A 21,004-nucleotide genomic window follows, 5' to 3' on the forward strand; every position below is an offset into this window, starting at 1 on the left:
ACACCTTGATTTTGGACTTACAGCCTTACAGTATGAGACAATAAATTAATGTAGTTTGAGCTACCCACTCTCAGGCAGGTACTTTGTTATAGCAGCCCTAGTAAATTAATACACCACAGACTCAAAAAGTTCTGCAAACCCTAAACCAGATGAATACGAAGAACACTACACCTAGGCACATCACTGTATAACTACTGAAAACCAAAGATAAAGAGAAAATATTAATAGCAAATCAAATGCAGTAAAATAAAAAGGCTAATAACAATAAATACTGACTACATAAAACAACTATAGAATATGTATGTGTATAATTAAAATATATAACAATAAAAACATATAAACATATAAATCTGAATGGTGGAAATAGTTCCTTTGATGCTATCTCCAAGGAAGTTATGAAGTTAAAGACCTAAGCAGTGATTTCAGCAGCTGCCCAGTGCCAGGCAAAGAGTTTAGAGTTTATGCACTGTCAATTTAGAGAGGCTTAGTAAACACCTTCACTTCCTATTAAAACCCCACAAAGGCCATTGATTAGGAGTAAGGATCATGTCCCAGGACTAAGGGTTATGTCCAAACAAACCTAAAACCAAGCCTTCACATCACAGTGATCCACTGATAATTTAACTGATTGCCAGAAAAAAACCTCAACACTTTTTAAAGGTAAAATGATACAATTCACAGTTTCCACAAGTATCACCCAGAAGGTCTCCTATAAAATAAATTCTTAGACAAGCAAACAGATAGTATATATAGGTATGATTAAAGTGTACACACACACACACATCACAGAAAAAAGTCAATAGGAGTATACCTAGAAATGACCCAGATACTGGAATTAACATATAAGGTCTTTAAGACAGTGATTACAAATACTACGTTAAAGAATTTTTAGGAAAAGATGAAGAACGGATGAATAGATGGGAAATCTCAACAAAGAAAAGGAGCTCTAAGAAAGAACGAAATGAAAATTCTAGAACTGAAAAATACAGCAGACTGGGCTTAGTAGAACAAAGAATATTTGAAGACAAGTAAATATAAAGTAGCCAAAAATAAGTCCAGAGAGAAAAAAGAATGAACAGAACAGACAGAAATCTAAGAACACATGGGACGTATAACTGGAGTCCCAGAAGGAAAAGAGAGAGAATGAAAAAGAAGGAATATTTTAAAAGATAACTGTCGAATAGGTTCTAAAACTGATGAACAATATCAAACCACAGATCCAAAAAGGTCAGTGAACCCCTTTTATCCCTTTGTAGCAGGATAAGTACAAAGAAGAAACCTAGGCACAGCTGACTTCTCAAGGGACGACAGGTAAGGAAACATTTTCAGGTAACGAAAGAAAAAAACTGCCAACTTATAATTCTTTATCCAGTGAAAACACTTCTCAAAAATGAAGGTAAAATAAAGACACTGTAAGATAAACAAAAACTGAGAAATTCATCACCAACAGTCCTGCACTATAAGAAATGTTAAAGACTTTAGGCTGAAGGAAAATGATCCCGGAGGGAAACATGGATCTGCAAAAAGGAATGAAAAACACCAGAAATAGTAAATATAAAAGACTATTTCCCCCTTAATTTCTTTAAAAGTCTACTCACTGTTTAAGAAAAATAATAAAAATTATACTACATAAAATATACATAAGTAAAATAGTTAACAATAGCATAAAGACCTGGGGGAAGGGAATCCTACTACTGTTAAGGTTCTTACATTATACATGAAGTAACAAAATATTAATTTAAGGTTTTATTATAACAATATTAAGATAGTAATATTAAATTAAGATAATTTAATTTAAGGCAATAAGAGTGCCAGATTTGATTAAAAAACAATAAGCATAAAACAAAACCAAGATCCAACTATATGCTGTTTGTAAAAGACACATTTAAGTATAAAAACTTGTGAGATGTGGGACTTCCCTGGTGGTACAGTGGCTTAGACTCTGAGCTCCCAAAGCAGGGGGCCCGGGTTCGATCCCTGAACAGGGAACTAGATCCCACATGCCTCAACTAAGAGTTTGCATGCCGCAACTAAAGATCGTGCATGCCGCAACTAAAAGATCCCACATACCACAACGAAGATCCCGCATGCCACAACTAAGACCTGGCACGGCCAAAAACAAACAAACAAAAAGCTTGTGAGATGCAGCTTAGAGGGAAGTTTACTGTATTAAATATACATAGTTTTAAAAAGCTGAAAATCAATTATCTAAATATTCATCTTAAAAAATCAGAAAAAGTATAGGAAATGAAATAATATAGAAGAAAGAATATCTCCCAGTGTACTGCATATAACAAGAGTAAGTTTTATTTTGTGAAACTTTTGCTGTATATGTGCATGCGTGTATGGTTCTTAGTTTCCATGTAAGATTTTTCTTTCATATGGACTGTGGTCAAAATCTTTTTGAGAATATTGCTTTAAGGTTTAACTGTTTCCACAAAAGCCAACCTGGATTATTTCAATAACCTACTAACTTGTCTCCCTACCTTTAATAGTCTCCTATTCTCCATTCTGCTATCTTGATTCCAAAATGCAGACTTGATCACATCATCGGCAAAATTAAAATCCTACAACTGCCTTCCATTGCTTTCAGGGTAAAATTCAAAGACCTTAGAATAAATATAGGCCTTTCAGGACCATGTTCTTGACTCCCTCTCCAGTTTTATTTATCACTTCCTCATAAATGCCTAGCTATAAGAAACTACTTTCAGGTCCACCAATTTTGCCATGCTCTCTTTCATTCCCATGCTTTGAAAATGCTCTTCAGAGAATATGGTCTTTCATTTAGCTAATTACTGCAACTTCAGAGTTTAGCTCCTCTGGGAAAAATTTTCTCCATATCCTCCATTCCCACTCCCAAATTAGCTAAAGTACCTATTCAATCTGTTCTCTTAGCACCCTATAGTTACCTTCATTATAGCATTTATTACACAGAATTGCAATTATGTGTGCTCAATGAATGCTTGCTGAACAAACTTCTCCCAGCCATTTGCTAAGGATCCTCCAAAGCAGACTAAATGATTTTATATAATTTCATAAATAAGTAACGATGGTTCACTTCTCAAAAATTATAAAATGGTCTTTTGAGTAAAAATGGTAAACTAATCACTCCTGTTCAGTGTCTCTCCCTCCTGGGACTCCTACAAAGTGAATAGTAAAGGAACACAAAGGTATAAACCAGTAACAAGGAAAAGGTTTTGTAAGAGTAAGAAGTAATGAGGCAGGGTAGAGAAAAATGAGGTTAGGAGTATGCAGAAAGGGAGTTATACCTGGGAAAGGAGCTGACCTGTCTTGCAGAATCCCTGAGAAGTTTTGATCCAGGAAATGATGAGTATAAAAAAGTGGAGTGAGTAGTGGAGTTGAAATCAGAAATTAAAAGTGTGAATACCTTGGGGACTTCCCTGGTGGTGCAGTGGTTAAGAATCCATCTGCCAATGCAGGGGACACAGGTTCGAGCCCTGGTCCCGGAAGATCCCACATGCCGCAGAGCAACTAAGCCTGTGCGCCACAACTACTGAAGCCCGTGCACCCAGAGCCCATGCTGCAAGAGAAGCCACCGCAGTGAGAAGCCCACACACTGCAACGAAGAGTAGCCTCCGCTTGCCTCAACTAGAGAAAGCCCATGCGTAGCAACGAAGACCCAACACAGCCAAAAATAAATAAATAAATTTATTAAAAAGCAAAAAAGTACTATATACTGGGAATTCCCTAGAGGTCCAGTGGTTAGGACTCCCTGCTTTCACTGACGAGGGCGCAGGTTCAATCCCTGGTTGGGGAGTTAAGATCCCACAAACTGGGTGGTGTAGCCAAGATCCCACAAACTGAGTGGTACAGCCAAAAAAAAAAAGTACTTAAAGTATTATATACTTTTATAACCATATATAGTGATTAAAACTAAAAAAAAATTAAAATAAAGTACAAAACAGTTTCTTTCAGGGGGCATTAGACAAATGTCTAATTATCAACCCCTCTTCCAGTTGAGGTGGGGAGAAAGAGGTTCCTTAATTGAGTTGATGAAATTCAGAAACAATGTTTCCATCTAGTATCCTGGGTTTAAAAAAATATATATACATACTTCTGCCCAATTTTATATCCCGTAACAGTAACTTGGCACACTCCCACTGAAACACTAAGACATAAGGCTTTAGCAAAGCTTAATGGTCAGGGTATTCACGAGCTTTAGCATCAAAAAGACCTAGGTCTTAATTCAGACACCTTCACTTGCTAGCTATAATACTACCTTGTACAAGGTTACTAACCCTCTTCAAAAGTAACTTCTTTGGGACTTCCCTGGTAGTGCAGTGGTTAAGAATCCTCCTGCCAATGCAGGAGACATGGGTTCAAGCCCTGGCCTCGGAAGATCCCATATGATGCGGAGCAACTAAGCCCGTGTGCCACAACTACTAAGCCTGCACTCTAGAGCCCGTGAGCCACAACTACCAAGCCCATGTGCTGCTGCAACTACTGAAGCCCACACGCCTAGAGCCCGTGCTCCGCAACAAGAGAAGCCACTGCAATGAGAAGCCCCCGCACTGCAACGAAGAGTAGCCCCTGCTAGCCGCAACTAGAGAGAGTCCGCGCACAGCAACGAAGACCCAACACAGCCAAATAATAAACAAATTTATAAATAAATTTATAAAAATAAAAGTAACTTCTTCATCTGTGAACTAGAGATAATAATACTTATCCTAATAGAGTTAGATAACACATATAAACAGTCACAGATATATGGTAAGCAATTGATGTAAGACAGCTTTAATCATTACTTACATTGGCCACCACTTTTACTTCTTTGTACTGTGCTTCATAGAAAATTCCAGCATTTTCAAGTGCTTCTGTTAGTGAGGGCCCATTTTTCACCTGCTTATCTAGTCCATTCACAAATTCCTCCAGCTTGGCACTTGCCTCTTCAAATTCTTTGGAGAATTTCTTCCCACCTGTCTTATCTAAAATAACAAGAGGAAGTATTCTGTAATATTCTTAGTCTCATAGTTACACCTTAAAGAAGCTTCTCTAAATCACAAAAATCACAAAACAGATTATTTAAATGGTTTGTGTGATCCTGCTGTAGTGAAGCAAGAGTGCATGATGAAGGCACTTGTAATTAAGGTAAAGAAAGAAAGTTCAACTAAATGAAAGTTTGTTGACTGCTTTTATTCACAAATTTGATGTCACACTGCTACTTAGGAATAATGGAACGAGGCTCAATTCTGTACACTTATACCATTAACTTTTATACTATAGACTATAATAAGATATATCTCTTAGATGAAAAAACAGAGGTTCAGAAAAGTAAAGATAGGGCTTCCCTGGTGGCGCAGTGGTTGAGAGTCCACCTGCCGATGCAGGGGACACAGGTTCGTGCCCCGGTCCGGGAAGATACCACATGCCACACAGCGGATAGGCCCGTGAGCCATGGCCGCTAGGCCTGTGCGTCCGGAGCCTGTGCTCCGCAACGGGAGAGGCCACAGTGGTGAGAGGCCCGCATACCGCAAAAAAAAAAAAGAAGAAGAAAGATAAAGTGACTTCTTTGTGTATCAGGCTTAAAGATTATTCTTTCCTATCTGAAGATCTCTGGTAATTTGATATTACAAGAGTACCATGAATTCTTTTTCAACAATAGTAACACTGTATGACATTGTAAACTGTTTCTTACTCTCCTAAGTACTTTTTTCCCAGTGATGTTGGAATATGGCCTTAGGTGTGGATATAAATTTAGGCTTTGCATTTTATCAGCTGTGTAACTTGGGCAAGCTTCTTATCTCCTTATGAAGCCTCAGATTTCTCATGTCCAAAACAGAGGTTTTTAACATGCTTCTGAGTTGTTGTGAGGACTAAATTAGATAACATATGTTAAATTTAAAGCATGGTACAAGAACAAAATAGGTGCCAAAACAAATAGCTGGTAGTCATTTACTCATTATTTCAAAAATATTTATCGAATGCCTATTATGTGCCAGGTATTGCTCTAGGCACTAGGATACAGCAAGAACAAATAAGGATAATTTCTACTTTCATGAGATTTACATTCTAATAAATTAATGATTATTATTTATAATCTACAATGTAAGGAAAAGAGAGCAAGTCACTAGATTTTATGAGGCATTACAGTGACCTTATTTATTTATTATTTTTTTGGCTGCACCATGTGGCTTGCAGGATCTTAGTTCCCTGACCAGGGATCGAACCCAGGCCCAGAGCAGTGAAAGTGCCACATCCTAACCACTGGACCACCAGGGAATTCCCTACAGTGACCTTATTGAAGAGCACAGCCAAACCAGTTAATCACTCATGTGAAATACCCCTATCATAATCCAATACATCAAGAAAGGACTAGAAGTGGGGAAAAGGACAGAATTTACTTATTTAAAAAATTTTTTTTAAATTTACTTCTTCTCCAGCTTTATTGAGATATAATTGGCATATAACATTGTTTAAGGTGTACAATTTGAAGGCTAGGAATTTACTTATGAAATTGACATGCATGAAATCACCACCTGGGAAAGAGGTACCACAACTATTCTCTATAATGTGAGGTCTTTATGCAAGAAGTCAGTCTGATCACTTGAAGATGACATATCTAGAAAGAAAATTTGACTTATTCTATTTAAAGGGATGTAGGTATTACCTTTTAAGCATTTGAGAGTTTCTGTGCTGCACACATCCACCCTCATAGTTGACAGCTGTTTTTCTTTCAATTCTATCTGATCTTCTGAGCGCTTGTATAGCAACAGCTCTTCAATGAGGGCCTGAGACTGAACACAGACCAGGGTCATATTTAATTTATGAAATCATCCACTTATTCTACCTTTCCACACTGAAGTAAAACATGAATAAAACCTAACAAAGCCACGAGAGGCAAAAACCCTTCATATTTCCTCATAATCAGGGATATCAAATATCAACATCAATTCTCATGTCAAAACCATATTTTCAGTTACATACTTTAAAAGAAACTTTTCCTTATTTATTCAAAGCTAATTTATGGATACAGAGTTAAGATTGAAACAGACAAAGGTCCACTTATATCTTCTTTAAATTTTAACTAGATAAACGGTCTTATTATGTTAACTTTAAGCAAATTTTAATTTAATACAGTTTTACAGAAAGATGAATCCCTTGTTGGGATTCAACACAAAATTCAGCTGGTAATAGATATTTCAGAAGAAGCTTACTTCGTCCTTTAGAGATACAGATAAAACTCTTAAGTTTTAGACAGTCTGAACATGTTTAAAATATAACTGATGTATAACTGAATAAAAATAAATCTTTCAGGATGGACTATACAGAAAGCTAACACAAAAGGGGTGAATAATATTTAGGCATGTTGAACATATTCTGTAACTTACTCGAAATTCAGCAACTATCTTAGACTTGAGAGCAGCTTTTGGATTCGTGGATGCTGTTGGAATTAAACAAAAGGTCATTTAAGAATATAGACACAAAATGTTGACTAATATTCAGGAAAATTTCCAGTTTTATAGTTAAGGGTGTACTCTTTGAATATATGTCGAACATGCACATTTAAATCATGGTATAATTCCTAGAATAGTGGAATATGAAATTTGAACACTCCCAAGCATGGTAAATATAAAAATACACTATTTAGATAGGTCTAACCTACTTACCTCCAACATACCCTGTAAGTCTGAAGTCCTAGAATTATTGATTTGGAGATACTGAGATACATGAAGTACCTTTTTGCCTAGTCTGAGTGTAAGAGGATCTTAACACCTCAAATTAAGAGTGTTCAGGAGCAGGACATCCAATTAATCCTGCGCACTGGCTGAAGAAAATTTACTTAGAAGCATCAACTCTATTCCTATGTATTTAATTCTGGATTTCTTTTTCTGCTGACTCAATTCATAGCAAAAATAGGCAGGGAAAGTTCTAAGTACAATACCACTGTGGTTGAACTTTGGCTGAAATGATGACTCTTGTTGTTCCTAAGCATGCAACTTACGACCAAAAGGATGTGAGAGGATTCCCTTAATCATGATGAATATCACATGCTTGCTGGAGCAAAACCATCCCAAGTGTCTTGTTTCACCTCCCAATTCTCACTGTCTTTTACCTTGTTCCCTCCACACCTTCAAGTCTTTCTCAATATTCCTCAGTTTGGCCCACAGCAGCCTATCACATGCAGTATTCCACTCCCTTGATCTCATGCTGGGTAAACATGATAAACACAGCAGGAGCTCCTGTTAGAGAATGAGCTTCTGGCCAGGATTTGAGGCCCATGTCTAATCTGGTAGAGTATATCCCCAAATCTGAAGGATTTCATGGCTCCCACAGAAAGGCTTCTTAATGCCTAGTCTCCTCTTCAGCTCTGTTGTTTAATGCCAGCTGCCTCTAACTTCACATATCTTTGAACCTGAAAGGTAGCCTGGGCACTATCACGTATTTTTTTCTTCTTTCAATCCCCCAACTACTCTTGAATCTTCACTCATTTAAACCCTTTTTCTGCATTTCCTTTGTTTAAAAGTAGTTCTATTTTTATTTTTTTAAAGAAGTAACTCCATGATGGCTTGTTTAGTGCAAGTCACTGGGAGCCTCCCAGGCCTGGAAAACACAGGCTTGCCCATGGTTTATGCCAGGTACGATGTCAAATGGTCTACATTTTCTTCTGCTCCAAAAAGAGGAGGTAATTTATATTAGTTGAGATTTTGTTCCTTACTTTGTGATTTCTTCCACTGCTTATTCGGTTGTTTGTTCAGATTTTCTTTCAGCTGCTTCTGAGTTTTGAAAGTGGTACCTGGAAAACATTTCAGTTTTTGCAATCTGGCGTTATGGGAAGCTGTTCTGTCTGTCCACTTCAGTTGAAGCATGAAAAAGGCAATCCGAGACTGTGTGTTGTTTCTTTCTTTCCTTTTCTTTCATTTTTATAAAAAGATAAAAACACCCACCAGATCTAAGAAGCTGATAAATAAACATGATTTTACATCAATGAAATAACAAATTTTGAGAATAGGGTAGAAGCTTAAAAACACCAGGTAACACATTCAAATGAAGAATTTAACAGCTTCTTAGAAGATGCTATTTTTAAAGCAAATTTCTAGTCAAATTATGGTCATGGTATCAGATATCACCTACTGCTAGTCAATGACTTAATTACATGTATCTAATACATAGGAACTAAGTAATTTAAATAACACCAGTACACAACTTACTGCAAATCTAAACCAAAAGAGAGACCGAAGAATGCCAATACATGCTTACTACCCAACAGCTTACTGAAAACTGAAACCCTGTCCAAAAATTGTCCCATAAGTAAGAGGACAGGGCAGTAATTATTAAACACAAAAGATGAACAGTTTAAAGCACTCAACTAAAGTAAAGCAAATGCAGGAAAATAATTAGATGGTCAACATCACTTAATATGCTTTACTTTCTTTAGTCAATAAAAACGAAATTCAACCCTCCCCAAACCAATTCTACTTAAATTTTAATGCAAACCGATTTTTACAATTATTTAATTTTAAACAAACAGGGCCAGATCCAAAAGTTTATTTTTCGTTATTAAGCAAAAGGACCAAATCTATAAAATATATATATATAATCTTAAAGACTGAACGACTCAATCTTTCTTTTAGGAGAGAAAAAATACTTACTCAAAGCTTCTCTTAACGCCATAATCATTTCTTCTGGGTATACATTTCTATCTTCCCAGATTTTAAAGATTCGTTCTATAGACTTAGAGACAGATGGATCCCTGAGAAGAAAGAAAAAGTGAGACAGACATATAAAAATGTTAACTTACATCTCAAACTAGAAATCTGAAAATAAAGTTGTCAACAAAATTATTTTCCAAATGTCTTCTCATGTTTATTTTAAAACATTTTTTCCTGGTGTCTAGGGCTAAAATCTTAAAAACTCTTATTCAACACTTTTTACTACTGATATAGATAAGGCTATGGATAACACATTGAACTTTTAAAAAATTTACTGAGGGTAATATTGGTTCATAATATAAGTTTCATGAGTACATTATATTTCTACTTCTGTATACACTAATGATTATACACTCATGAGCATGCTCATGATCAAAAGTTTAAGTTTCCATCCATCACCATATAGTTGACTCCATTCATCCATTTCACACTCCCTCCACTACCCTGCCACGCTGGTAACCACTACTCGGTCCTCTGTATCCATGTGTGTGTTTGGTTTGGTTTGTTCAGTTATTTTATTTTTAATTTTTAAAATATATTCCATGTATGAGTGAAAACATAAGGTACATCTTTCTTCACCTGACTTAACTTCATTTAGCATAATACCCTCAAGGTCCATCTGTGTTGTCACAGATGGCAAGATTTCGTCTTTTTTTTTTTTAATGGCTGAATGGTATTCCACTGTGTGTGTGTATATATATATATATATATATCTCACACCTTCTTTATCCATTCATCCATCGATGGGCACCTTAGGTTGTTTTCCTATCTTGGCTATTGTAAATAATGCTGCAATGAACAGAGGGGTGCATATATCTTTTCAAATTAGTATTTTCATATTCTTTGGATAAATACTCAGAAATAGGATATCTGGACATGTGGTAGTTCTATTCTTAATTTTTTGAGGAATCTCCATACTGTTTTCCATAGTGGCTGCACAGATTTACACTCCCACCAGCAGTGTATGAGGTTTCCATTTTTTCCACATCCTCTCCAACACTTGTTACTTCTTGCCTTTTTGATAACAGCCATTCTAATGGGTGTGAGGTGATATCTCACTGTGGTTTTGATTTGTATTTCTCTAATAATTAGTGATGTTCAACATTTTTTCACATGCCTGTTGGCCATTTGTATGTCTTCTCTGGAAAAATGTCTATTCAGCATCTCTGCTCATTTTTTTTTTTTTTTTTTTTTTTTTTGCGGTACACGGGCCTCTCTCACTGTTGTGGCCCCTCCCGCTGCGGAGCAACAGGCTCCGGACGCGCAGGCCCAGCGGCCATGGCTCACGGTCACAGCCGCTCCGCCGCACATGGGATCCTCCCGGACCAAGGCACGAACCTGCGTCCCCTGCATCGGCAGGCAGACTCTCAACCACTGCGCCACCAGGGAAGCCCCTCTGCTCATTTTTTAAACAGGTTACTGGTTTTGCTGTTGTTGAGTTGTATGAGTTCTTATACTTTGGATATTAACCCCATTATCAGCTATTTGATTTGCAAATACCTTCTCCTATTCAGTAGGCTGTCTTTTTGTTTTATTGATGGTTTCCTTTGCTGTGCAGAAACTTTTTAGTTTGATGTAGTCCCATTTGTTTATTTTTCCTTGTTTCCCTTGCCTGAGGAGACATATCCAGAAAAGTAATGCTAAGACCAATGTCAAAGACCTTACAGCCTACGATTTCTTCTAGGAGTTTTATAGTTTCAGGTCTTACATCAAGTCTTTAATCCATTTTGAGTTAATTTTTGTGTCTGTTGTGAGACAGTGGCCTAGTTTTGGGGTTTGTTTTGTATGTTGCTGTCTTGTTTTTCCCACTACCATTTACTGAAGAGACCATCCTTCCTCCATTGTATGCTCTTTGCTCCTCTGTTGTAAATTAGTTGTCCATAAATGCATAGGCTTATCTCTGGGCTTTCAATTTTGTTCCACTGATCAAGGTATTTGTTTTTCTGTTAATACCATGCTGTTTTGGTTACTATGGCTTTGTAATATCATTTGATATCAGGGTGTGTGATACCTACTGATTTGTTCTTTTTTCTCAGGATTACTTTGGCTATTCAGGGTCTTTTGTGGTTCCATACAAATTTTAGAATTTTTGTTCTATTTTGGTGAAAAACGTCCTTCAGATTTTGATTGGAATTGCATTGAATCTGCAGATTGTTTTAGGTAATATGAACATTCTGACGTTAATTCTTTCAATCCATGAGCGTGGAATATCTTTCCATTTATTTGTGTCTTCTTCAATTTCTTTCAACAATGTCTTGTAGTTTTCAACGTACTGGTCTTTCACCTCCTTGGTTAAATTTATTCCAGGTATTTCATTCTTTTTTGTTGCAATTGTAAATGGGATTGTTTTGTTTTCTTAATTTCTTTTTCTGCTAGCTCATTGTTATCATACAGAAATGAAACCAATTTCTGTACACTGATTTCATATTCTGAAATTTTACTGTATTTGTTTATTGATTCCAAAAGGTTTTTAAAACAATTTTTAAATTAATTATTTAGTTTTGGCTGTGCTGGGTCTTCATTGCCACACGCAAGCTTTCTCTAGTAATGGTGAACAGGGGCTACTATTCGCTGTGGTGTGCGGGCTTCTCATTGCAGTGGCTTCTCTTGTTGTGGAGCATGGGCTCTAGGCACGCGGGCTCAGTAGTTGTGGCTCGCAGGCTCTACAGTGCAGGCTCAGTACTTGTGGTGCATGGGCTTAGTTGTTCCACCGCATGTGGGATCTTCCCGGACCAGGGCTCGAACCCGTGTCCCCTGCACTGGAAGGCGGATTCTTAACCATTGCACCATCAGGGAAGTCCCTGATTCTAACAGGTTTTTGGTGAAGTCTTTAGGATTTTCTATATATAAAATCATGTCATCTGCAAATAGTGACAGTTATACTTCTTCTGTTCCAATGCCTTTTATTTCTTTTTCCTGCCTAATTGCTCTGGCTAGAATTTCCAGTACTATATTGAATAAGAATGGCAAGAGTATACATCATTGCCTTGTTCCTATTCTTAGAAGGACAGCTTTCTTCACCACTGAGTATTATGTTAGCTGTGGGTTTGTCATATACTGCCTATATTATGTTGAGGAACGTTCCTTCTGTACCCACTCTATTTTTTTTTTAATAAATAAATTTATTTTTTAATTTTTGGTTGCGTTGGGTCTTCGTTGCTGCGCGTGGGCTTTCTCTAGCTGCAGCGAGCAGGGGCTACTCTTCGTTGTGGTGCGTGGGCATCTCATTGCAGTGGCTTCTCTTGTTGCAGAGCATGGGCTCCAGGTGCGTGGTCTTCCGCAGTTGTGGTGCATGGGCTCAGTAGTTGTGGCTCGTGGGCTCTAGAGCACAGGCTCAGTAGTTGTGGTGCAGGGGCTTGTTGCTCCGCAGCATGTTGGATCTTCCCGGACCAGGGATCAAACCCGTGTCCCCTGCATTGGCAGGCAGATTCTTAACCACTGCGCCAGCAGGAAAGTCCCTGTACCCACTTTATTGAGGGTTTTTAATTATAACTGGGCGTTGAATTTTGTCAAATGCTTTTTCTGCCTCTATCGAGATGATCATATATTTTTTGTTTCTTTTGCGGTACGCAGGCCTCGCACTGCTGTGGCGTCTCCCGTTGCGGAGCACAGGCTCCAGACGCGCAGGCTCAGCGGCCATGGCTCACGGGCCCAGCCGCTCCGCGGCATGTGGGATCTTCCCGGACCAGGGCACGAACCCGCGTCCCCTGCATCAGCAGGCAGACTCTCAACCACTGCGCCACCACCAGGGAAACCCGATCATATGTTTTTTAATCCTTCTTTTTGTTAATGTATCATGTTGATTTACAGATGTTGAACCACCCTTGCATCCTTGGAATATATCACACTGGATCATGGTGTATGATCCTTTTATGATTCAGCTTGCTAACATATTTTTCCTTTTTTTTTTTAATTGACATATAGTTGATTTATAATGTTGTGTTAGTTTCTTTTTTTCTTAAATTTATTTATTTTATTTATATTTATTTTTGGCTGCATTGGGTCTTCGTTGCTGTGCACCGGCTTTCTCTAGTTGCGGTGAGCGGGGGCTACTCTTCACTGCAGTGCATGAGCTTCTCATTGTGGTGGCTTCTGTTGTTGCAGAGCATGGGCTTCAGTAGTTGTGGCACACGGGCTCAGTAGTTGTGGCTCACAGGCTCTAGAGTACAGGCTCAGTAGTTGTGGCACATGGGCCCAGTTGCTCCACAGCATGTGGGATCTTCCCGGACCAGGACTTGAACCCATGTCCCCTGCACTGGCAGGCAGGTTCTTAACCACTGAGCCACCAGGGAAGCCCCATACAATGTTGTGTTAGTTTCTGATGTACAGCAAAGTGATTTGGTTATACACATATATATTCTTTTTCCCATTCTTTTCCATTATAGGTTATTACAAGGTATTGAATATAGTTCCCTGTGCTATACAGTAGGACCTTGTTGTTTATCTATTTTATATATAGTAGTGTGTATCTGTTAATGTCAAGTTCCTAATTTATCCACCTACCCTTTCCCCTTTGGTAACCAGAAGTTTGTTTTCTATGTCTGTGAGTCTGTTTTTGTTTTGTAAATAAGTTCATTTGTATCATTTTAAAAGATTCCATATGTAAGTGATATCACGTATTTGTCTTTCTCTAACTCACTTCATGTAGTATGATAATCTCTAGGATCCATCCATGTTGCTGCAAACAGCATTATTTCATTCTTTTTTATGGTTGAGTAGTATTTCATTGTATGTGTGTGTGTGTGTACACACACACACACACACACACACACACACACACACTACATCTTCTTTACCCATTCATCTGTCGATGGACACTTAGGTTGCTTCCACATCTTGGCTATTACAAACAGTGCTGCTATGAACACTGGGGCACATGTATCTTTTTGAATTAGTTTTCATCTTTTCTGGATACATGTCCAGGAGTGGGATTGCTGGATCATACGGTAACTCTATTTTTAGTTTTTTTAAGGAACTTCCATACTGTTCTCCACAGTGGCTGCACCAATTTACAGTTCCACCAATACTATAGGCGGATTCCCTTTTCTCCACACCCTCTCCAGCATTTATTATTTGTAGACTTTTTGATGATGGCCATTCTGACTGGTGAGATGATTCCTCATTGTAGTTCTGATTTGCATTTCTCTAATAATTAGTGATGCTGAGCATCTTTTCATGTGCCTGTTGGGCATCTGGATGTCTTCTTTAGAGAAAAGTCTGTTTAGGTCTTCTGCCCATTTTTTGATTGGGTTTGTTTTTTTGATATTGAGCTGTATGACCTATTTGAATATCTGGGAAAATAAGCCCTTGTTAGTCTCATTGTTTGCAAATATTTTCTCCCAGTCCATAGGTTGTCTTTTCATTTTGTTTATGGTTTCCTTTGCTGTGCAAAAGCTTGTAAGTTTAATTAGGTGCCACTTGTTTACTTTTGCTTTTATTTTTTTTTTGCCTTGGGATACTGACCTAAGAAAACATTGCTATGATTTATGTCAGAGAAGGTTTTGCCTATGTTCTCTTCTAGTTTTATGGTGTCATGTCTTATATTTAAGTCTCTAAGCCATTTTGAGTTTATTTTTGTGTATGGTGTGAGGAAGTATTCTAACTTCACTGATTTACATGTGGCTGTCCAGTTTTCCCAACATCACTTGCTAAAGAGACTATCTTTTCTCCATTGTATATTCTTGCCTCCTTTGTTGAAGATTAGTTAACCATAGGTATGTGGGTTTATTTCCGAGTTGGCTTGCTAATGTTTTGTTGAGAACTTTTGCATCTATGTTCACGAGATACTGGCCTGTAATTTTCTTTTTTGTGTGTTGTCTTTGTCTGGTTTTAGTATCAGGGTGACCAGACTCGTAAAATAAGTTAGGATGTGTTCCCTCCTCTTCAATTTTTTAAAATAGTTTGAGGAGGACAGGTACTAAATCTTCTTTGAATGTTTGTCTACTGCCAGGTTTTAAGTGTAGAAAGTCCTCCTACCAGAGATTTTTTACATTATAACTTATTTTCTTTCATCTCTCTTTTCATGATTAACGTTTCTTTTTTTCCTCCTCTGTTTTGGTTTATTTATTAATTAATGGAAAATAGGCATACCCTAATATTTCTTTTTAATGTTCAGCTGTATAATTCATTTAAAGACCACTGGTGTATAAATGTAAAGTTAAGCTCTAATCTAAACAGATTTCCAATTAATTGTTTCAATATCATAATTTCTCTTTTCCTCATTTACTGTGCTTCCTCTAGAATATAATTATTAATCTTTTTCTTGGCTGTAAATTCTCCACCACTGATCCATTTTTACACTATACTGTATTATCTTCAAAACTGTAGCTTATCTTCCCTCATTACGATTATACTTCAGAACATTTCTTATATTCTCATTTGCTTATTTTCCTGGAGTAAATTTAGAGTAATGTTAAGTTCCAAAAGAGGTGATACTCTGGCATTTTTAATTTGAATTATATTAGGAGAATATATTAATTTAAACAAAGCATTATTTTCTAATTAATATCTATGAATTATTAATACATTATTCTTTACTGCAGCAAAGCATTAATAAATTTATATTCAACATTCCCAAATACAATTTATTCATAAAGGTCTCACATATTCCCTGTTAAGGCTATTCTTAGGTATGTCATATATTTTATTGCTAGTATGATTCACCATCCCTCTTACTGCTAACTTCCCAGAGTAAAAGTGATTCAGAAGTTTGTTGATGGTAAATTGTTCTCAGTTTTTGTTTCTCTGGAGAATCATTTTATATGGTTTGTCTAGCTCTTGAAAGTAGTCTTGCTTTGTATGCAAATCCATGTTTTTTTTAATTAATTAATTTTTGGCTGCGTTGGGTCTTCATTGCTACACGCGGGCTTTCTCCACTTGCAGCAAATGGGGGCTACTCTTCGTTGTGGTGCACGGGCGTCTCATTGTCGTGGCCTCTCACTGTGGAGCATGGGCTCTAGGCACGCGGGCTTCAGCAGTTATGGCTCGCGGGCCCTAGAGCACAGGCTAAGTAGTTGTAGTGCACGTGCTTAGTTGCTCCATGGCATGTGGGATCTTCCCAGACCAGTGCTCAAACCCGTGTCCCCTGCATTGGCAGGCAGATTCTTAACCACTGCGCCACCAGGGAAGTCCCACAAATCCATGTTGACGGCTATTTTCTTTCAATGCTATAAAAATATTTTTCGTAACTGCCTTCTGGTTTCACTGTTGCAGTTTAGAAGTCTGTTGTCAGTCTAACTGTAGTCCTTGTGCATGTGATCTGACTCTGTCTTTTCTCTTGACTACTTTGTTTTCTGTTTACTGTTTTTTCAACTGTCATAAAATAATAACATAAAACTTGCCATTTTAACCATTTTTAAATGTACAACTCAGTGGCATTAGTTATATCCACAATGTTGTACAATGACCTCTGTCTGTTTCCAACAATTTTCACTGCCCTAAACAGAAACTCTGTACCCATTAAACAATTAACTCCCTATTACCCCTTTCCTCCAGCTCCTAACAACTTCTAATCTTTCTGTCTCTATGGATTTACCTATTCTAGACATTTTCTATAAATGGAGTCATACAGTATTTCCCATATAACCACAATTCTACCTTCTGTTTCTATGAATCTGACTACTGTAGTTACTTCATATAAGTGGAATCATACAATAGTTGTGCTTCTGTGATTGGTTTATTTCACTTAGCATAATGTCTTCAAGATTCATCTACGTTGTAGCATGTGTCAGAATTCTCTCCTTTTTAAGGTTGAATGATATTCTGTTTTATGTATATACCATATTTTGTTATCTGTTCATCTGAAAATTGGGCTGGTTCCTTCTTTTGGCTATTGTAAAAAGTGCTGTTATGAACAAGGGTGTACAAACATCCATTTGATTTCCTGCTTTCATTTTTTTTTTGTACATACCCAGGAGTAGAACTGCTGGATCATACAGTAATTCTCTAACTTTTTGAAGAACCATCAAACTTTTTCCATAGCAGCTGCACCATTTTACATTCCTACAGAGATGCAGAAGTTTTTCCTCATTCTAACACTTGTTATTTTCTGGTTTTATTTTGTTTTTAAATTAGTTATCCTAGTAGGTGTGAACGCTTTGGCTGCTTTTAAAAATCTTTTTGTTTTGTAATTTCATCACAATGAATGACTAGGTATAAATTTTTTATTTACCCTGGTTAGTATATGTTGTGCTTCCTATCTTTGAAGATTCATGTTTTGTTTTGTTTCATCACTTTCAAAGTGTTCTCAGCCATTACCTCTTTGAAAGAACTCAGAAGTTCTCTCCTCCAGGATTCTCATTTGATGTTAATTAGGCCTTTCATTCTATTCTTCATTTTTCTACTTCCTTCTCTCTACTGCTGCATTCTACTTTCTTCAGAACTATTTTCTAGCTTAATCTCTTTTTCCCTTCTAGAATTCCTACTGGTTCTTTTGCCCAAATATCTTATCCATTGTTCATTTTATTCCATTTAATCTTTCTTTAACATCTCTTATAATTGTCTTATATACCCTGTCTGATAATTCTAGTATCTGAAGCTCATTGTGAGGGGATCTAAATCTGCTGATTCTCCTTTGTGGTGCTTTGTTTCCCAATGTATTTGGCGACCTTTGAAGGTGAGCACATATTTTTTTGATCTATGAGATTCCTGGTGATCTAAGTAGGAAATGTGTTCCTGGAGAGCAAATCTATACTGGAAGCCAGGGGGACTTATGACTCAAGACTACTTTATCCCCTTTCCAGAGCCCAGATCATGTGGTAGGTACTCTGAGACAGGCATACTAATTAATGTCAGCTCTGCCATTCTAATATGTCCACTGTTATTGGTTCAGCTAATATTTTGTCAAGAATGTAATTGTTTTATAAAAAAGGACCCTTTGGAATTGATGGCTGGCCATTCAGCCAGAAGCCAAGTCATAATTATCTGTAAATGTCTGTTTACAGAGCTTCCTCCTGGCAGGAGTTATAACTTATTTACTGTTGCTTCTTCAGCACCTACAAAGTGTTCACTAAATAGTAAATGAATGAATGACTACTGGATTTTGTCATTTTCAAATCCAACTATTCATTATGAAGTCCCAACAGCTATTCACCGAAGTCTCAAGTAAAATATGCTGGAAAAACAGCAACTGCTAAGAAATCATAAAAATAAGACCAGGGTATAATATAGTAAAAAATAGCACTAGATGGGGAAACTAGAGGTTTTAGTTCTGGTTTCAGTGAGAAGTCTTTTGGGAACTAGGTTTCTTCATTTGTAAAATGATTTTTACTAAACAATTTCTGTTAGCTCTAAAATTCTTGGCTAGATTCGTTCTTTATATGAACACAGAACTCTCAAACTTCCACAATCCAACCATCTCTTGAACTTCCAAATTCAACTAAAATAAAAAACCAAAACAAAATCCAAAATAGCAGTTTTACTTACCTTGTAATTCTAGACCTCTATTTCAGCCATTACTGATCACAACCTTAATTTCTACAGAACATACAATTATTACCACACACAACATAATTAAATATAAACTTTGTTGTTTGACTTACAAGTAACAAAAAAATTGACTGACTTGCAGAATTGCTAGGATGTTGAATAGATGCTTCCTATGCTAGCAACCCTCACCCCTGGACCACTTTTAAAACAGCAAGGTATTAGCCAATTATTTCAAGGCATAAAGTTGATAAGGAGTACAAGAGGTGCCCAGGTATCACAGATAAAATAAAGAGAACTAGGGAATTTCCTGGCGGTCCAGTGGTTAGGACTCCGCGCTGTCACTGCCGAGGGCCCAGGTTTAGTCCTTGGTTGGGGAACTGACATCCCACAAGCTGCGCAGAGTGGCAAAAAAACAAAACAAAACAAAACCAGAACCAAACAGCATAATCTTGTGCCTCACTCAAGAATATCTTTTCTTTATCAGTATCTTATTTCTGGGACATCATCAGAATAATGTGCTATATATCTTGCAGGTTCTTAATAAATATTTGCCAACTGACTGAATGGAAGACCAAATATTGGGTCAACTCAAGGAGGAGGCAGTCAATACTTAACCCAAAAAACCTTGTAGCTCAGAAATTAGATGGAGAGAGATTTTTATCTCTAAAAACTTGCTACTCTGTATCTCCTAAAATAATCCCCATTTATAAAACTTATCTTTTTTATTTGCCTATAACAAATGTTTTCCCTAGTGTGTCACTTGTCTTTAATTTTATGGTGTCTTCTATAATGTAGAAGTTTAATTTTGATGTACTTAAACTTACAAATACTTTCTGTTCCTGGTGTCTTAAGAGCTTTCTAAACTAACCCTTATATTCATGAACATATTCATATTTTCTTCTAACATTTTAACATTTTGTTTTATACATCAAGGTAATTCATTTGGGATATATTTTTGTGTACTGTGTTGGGAAACATTTAACATTTAATTTTATTTTTTCCACACAGAAAGTCCATGTCCCAGAATCACTTATTGAAGAGTTCATCTTCCCCCCAATGAACTGTAATGCAACTGCTACCATTTACAGAGGTCTCATATATGTATGAGTCCATTTGTGGGCTCTCTGTTTTGTTCCTTAAATCTATTTGTCTATGCTTGTATTAATACCATACTCTTTTAATTACTATAGCCAAATAATAATTCTTGATATTTCATAGGTTAAGTCCAACTTGGCTTTTTATCAACAGTCTTGACTACTCCTAAGACACTGACTCCTCTATATGAATTTTAGAATCAGTATAACGAATTTCTTAAAACGTCCTACTGGGAACTTGATTAAAGTGTACTGTATTTACATGCTGATTTTTGTCTTTTTGAAACAGTTTATAATTTTCTTCATAAAGGTCTCAACACACTTTTGTTCTAGGTACCTATAAGCTTTTGTTATTACTGCTAATAATATCCCTTTTTTCTTAAATTATATTTTAACTGGTTATTTCTGATATACTGAAATGCTATTGATTCTTATATGTTGATTTGTATCCAGCAACCTGGCTGAATCCTCATTAGTCTGTAAATTCTCTTGGATTTCCTATGAATATGATCGCAAAGTCTCCATTTATCTTTTTACCCTATATGATTCCCCTGAAAACATTTTATAGTTCTTCAACTATAAATCAGAATTTGCAAATTAAACAAAAATACAGTAAATACCATTCATACTAACATTGATTTAAAGTGATAAATATTTTGTCGAAACCAAGTACAAGGTGCAGTGCAAACATGATACTGAATATATACACTGAATTTAATATTTTTTTAATTTATCAAGCCTATAATACTATTATCATTCAATTATTTCACAATTTTTGAACTACTATGAACTTTTTTTTAGTCGAAATTATTA

The 21,004-nt window shown here is 36.7% G+C and overlaps 1 protein-coding gene across 5 annotated transcripts in view; it reads right to left on the minus strand.

Moving 5' to 3' along the window:
• Positions 1-21,004, minus strand: part of RPRD2 (regulation of nuclear pre-mRNA domain containing 2) — an 84,042-nt gene that overhangs the window by 19,679 nt on the left and 43,359 nt on the right. For 3 of the 5 annotated variants that reach the window (XM_029227366.1, XM_029227368.1, XM_029227369.1), the window contains exons 3-7: positions 9,612-9,712; positions 8,678-8,755; positions 7,350-7,402; positions 6,629-6,755; positions 4,771-4,946 (exon numbers count right to left, since the gene is read on the minus strand). In XM_029227366.1, coding sequence (XP_029083199.1) covers positions 4,771-4,946; positions 6,629-6,755; positions 7,350-7,402; positions 8,678-8,755; positions 9,612-9,712 — 535 coding nt within the window. The remainder of the gene's footprint in view (positions 1-4,770; positions 4,947-6,628; positions 6,756-7,349; positions 7,403-8,677; positions 8,756-9,611; positions 9,713-21,004) is intronic. The other 2 variants (XM_029227367.1, XM_029227370.1) reach the window with 1 other exon arrangement.

This window comes from Monodon monoceros, unplaced genomic scaffold, assembly GCF_005190385.1.
Source record: "Monodon monoceros isolate NGI ecotype Baffin Bay Population unplaced genomic scaffold, NGI_Narwhal_1 Super_Scaffold_18, whole genome shotgun sequence".
NCBI lineage: Eukaryota > Metazoa > Chordata > Mammalia > Artiodactyla > Monodontidae > Monodon > Monodon monoceros.